Consider the following 1,814-nt stretch of genomic DNA (forward strand, 5'->3'; position numbering starts at 1 on the left):
GAAGAAAGACTGATATACCCAGTGACTCTCCAAAGAGACAGAGAGAGAGAGAGAGAGAGAGAGAGAGAGAGAGAGAGAGAGAGAGAGAGAGAGAAATACACTCAGATCAGATCATGGGTAGGGTCAAGAGTGCAGGTCCACAAATCCCTGGCTCAGAGACACAGTTGACTTCTATAGGCACCAGGCCCTGCCATGACATCTTCTCTAATACAAACCCTGATCATAGAACATAGGTAACAGACCAAGCAAAATGCATTCTCATGTTCAAACCCAGCACCCCCAATACACTACTCTCCCCAAGTGATGCTCCGGAGTACCCTTAAAACTCCTGCAAGGAGGAACTAGGGGCTCCATCCCCATGGGAAAGCTCCGAAGGGTCTGGAGTAAATTAGAAGGAAGACAAAAACCTTGGTTTCCCAGCCAAACAGTAGTAAATATTTCAGTTTTGTAAATCTAATGCGGTCTGAACACAGCCATATATCACACCTTTGCAGCTGGAACAACAACGCAGCTGTCAATCACACATAACAGAAATGAAGCCTTACTTAGAAACACGGGCTGTGGGCAGTTTGGCAGGTGTCTTGGTTAGGCGTCTACTGCAGTGATAAAAACACCTTAACCAAAAGCAGCTTCAGAAGGAAAAGGTTTGTTTGGTTTATATATCTCAGGCCATAGTCCACTCAAAGCCAAGACAGGAACCTGGAGGCAGGAACTGAAGCAGAAGCCATGGAGAAGGGCTCCTAATTGGTTTGCTCCTTATGGCTTGCTCAGCTTGCTTTCTTATACAGCTCAGGACCCAGGGATGGTACCGTCTCCCCTCCATGGGCCAGGCATGCCCACATCAATCACTTAACAAGAAAATGCCCTATAGCCTTGCCTACAGGCAATCTACCTGAGTCTCCTCTTTCTAGATAACTCTAGCTTAAGCCAAATTGACAAAAACAAACAAGCAAACAAAGACATAATAAACCAACCAGGACAGAGTATGGGCTCAAGGTTGTCAATCCCCTTGTGGGTTTTGTTTCGAATCACCACCTAAGCCACAAAGCCACCTCACCTGTCATGGCGTGAGGGACGCTGGTGACCAAGACCCTCTGGTTCTGCATCCTGACTCCTGTCTCTGGGTTCTGCATGTCCTTCACCAGAGCTTCAATCTGCAAGACAGAACAGGAAGAGCCTGGTGAATGGAAAAGTCATTCCAGAAGCTTCCCACAGAGCAAGCAGGATCCGAAGATGCAAAGGGAACCCAGGGCTTCCAACCTGGCCCAGGAGCCACATGGGCACTGAGCAGCTGCGGTACAACAGGAACCACAAGTGAGTTCTGCAAACAGACACCTCCCTCGCTGAAAGGACTCAAAGGGATTTGGCACAGGAAATGTGCAAAGGCTCAAGATCACACTGCCCTCAACAAGAAAGATTCCAATAGACAGAAAGTGAGGGAGGCATGGGTGGGGGGCAATGCCCAGGGACTTTGGGAGACAGAGAACCGAGGGAGAGGAGGTGCTGTTTGAAGTGGGAATGGCAGGCAGAGGTTGGGTCATAATGGGCTTTACACGCCATTCCTGAGTTAGGTTTTGGTCCAGCAGCTGTTTCTGGGAGCCTTTTGGAAATGTGCCCATAATAAAGACAAGAACATGGAGGCAGAGAGAGGTTTCTCCAAGGTAGAAAAAGACGAGATGTAAGCCAGGCAGTGGTGGCGCACGCCTGTAATCCCAGCACTCGGGAGGCAGAGGCAGAGGCAGGCGGATCTCTGTGAGTTCGAGGCCAGCCTGGTCTACAAGAGCTATTGCCAGGACAGGCTCCAAAGCTACAGA

At 49.3% G+C, this 1,814-nt stretch overlaps 1 protein-coding gene across 2 annotated transcripts in view; it reads right to left on the reverse strand.

The window, feature by feature from the left end:
* Rgs9 (regulator of G protein signaling 9) overlaps positions 1–1,814 on the reverse strand; it is a 75,961-nt gene that overhangs the window by 58,942 nt on the left and 15,205 nt on the right. For both annotated transcript variants that reach the window (XM_005350646.2, XM_026780378.1), the window contains exon 2: positions 1,058–1,154. In XM_005350646.2, the coding sequence (XP_005350703.1) occupies positions 1,058–1,154 (97 nt within the window). The remainder of the gene's footprint in view (positions 1–1,057; positions 1,155–1,814) is intronic.

The sequence above is a fragment of the Microtus ochrogaster genome, chromosome 7, assembly GCF_000317375.1.
Source record: "Microtus ochrogaster isolate Prairie Vole_2 chromosome 7, MicOch1.0, whole genome shotgun sequence".
Classification (NCBI taxonomy): domain Eukaryota; kingdom Metazoa; phylum Chordata; class Mammalia; order Rodentia; family Cricetidae; genus Microtus; species Microtus ochrogaster.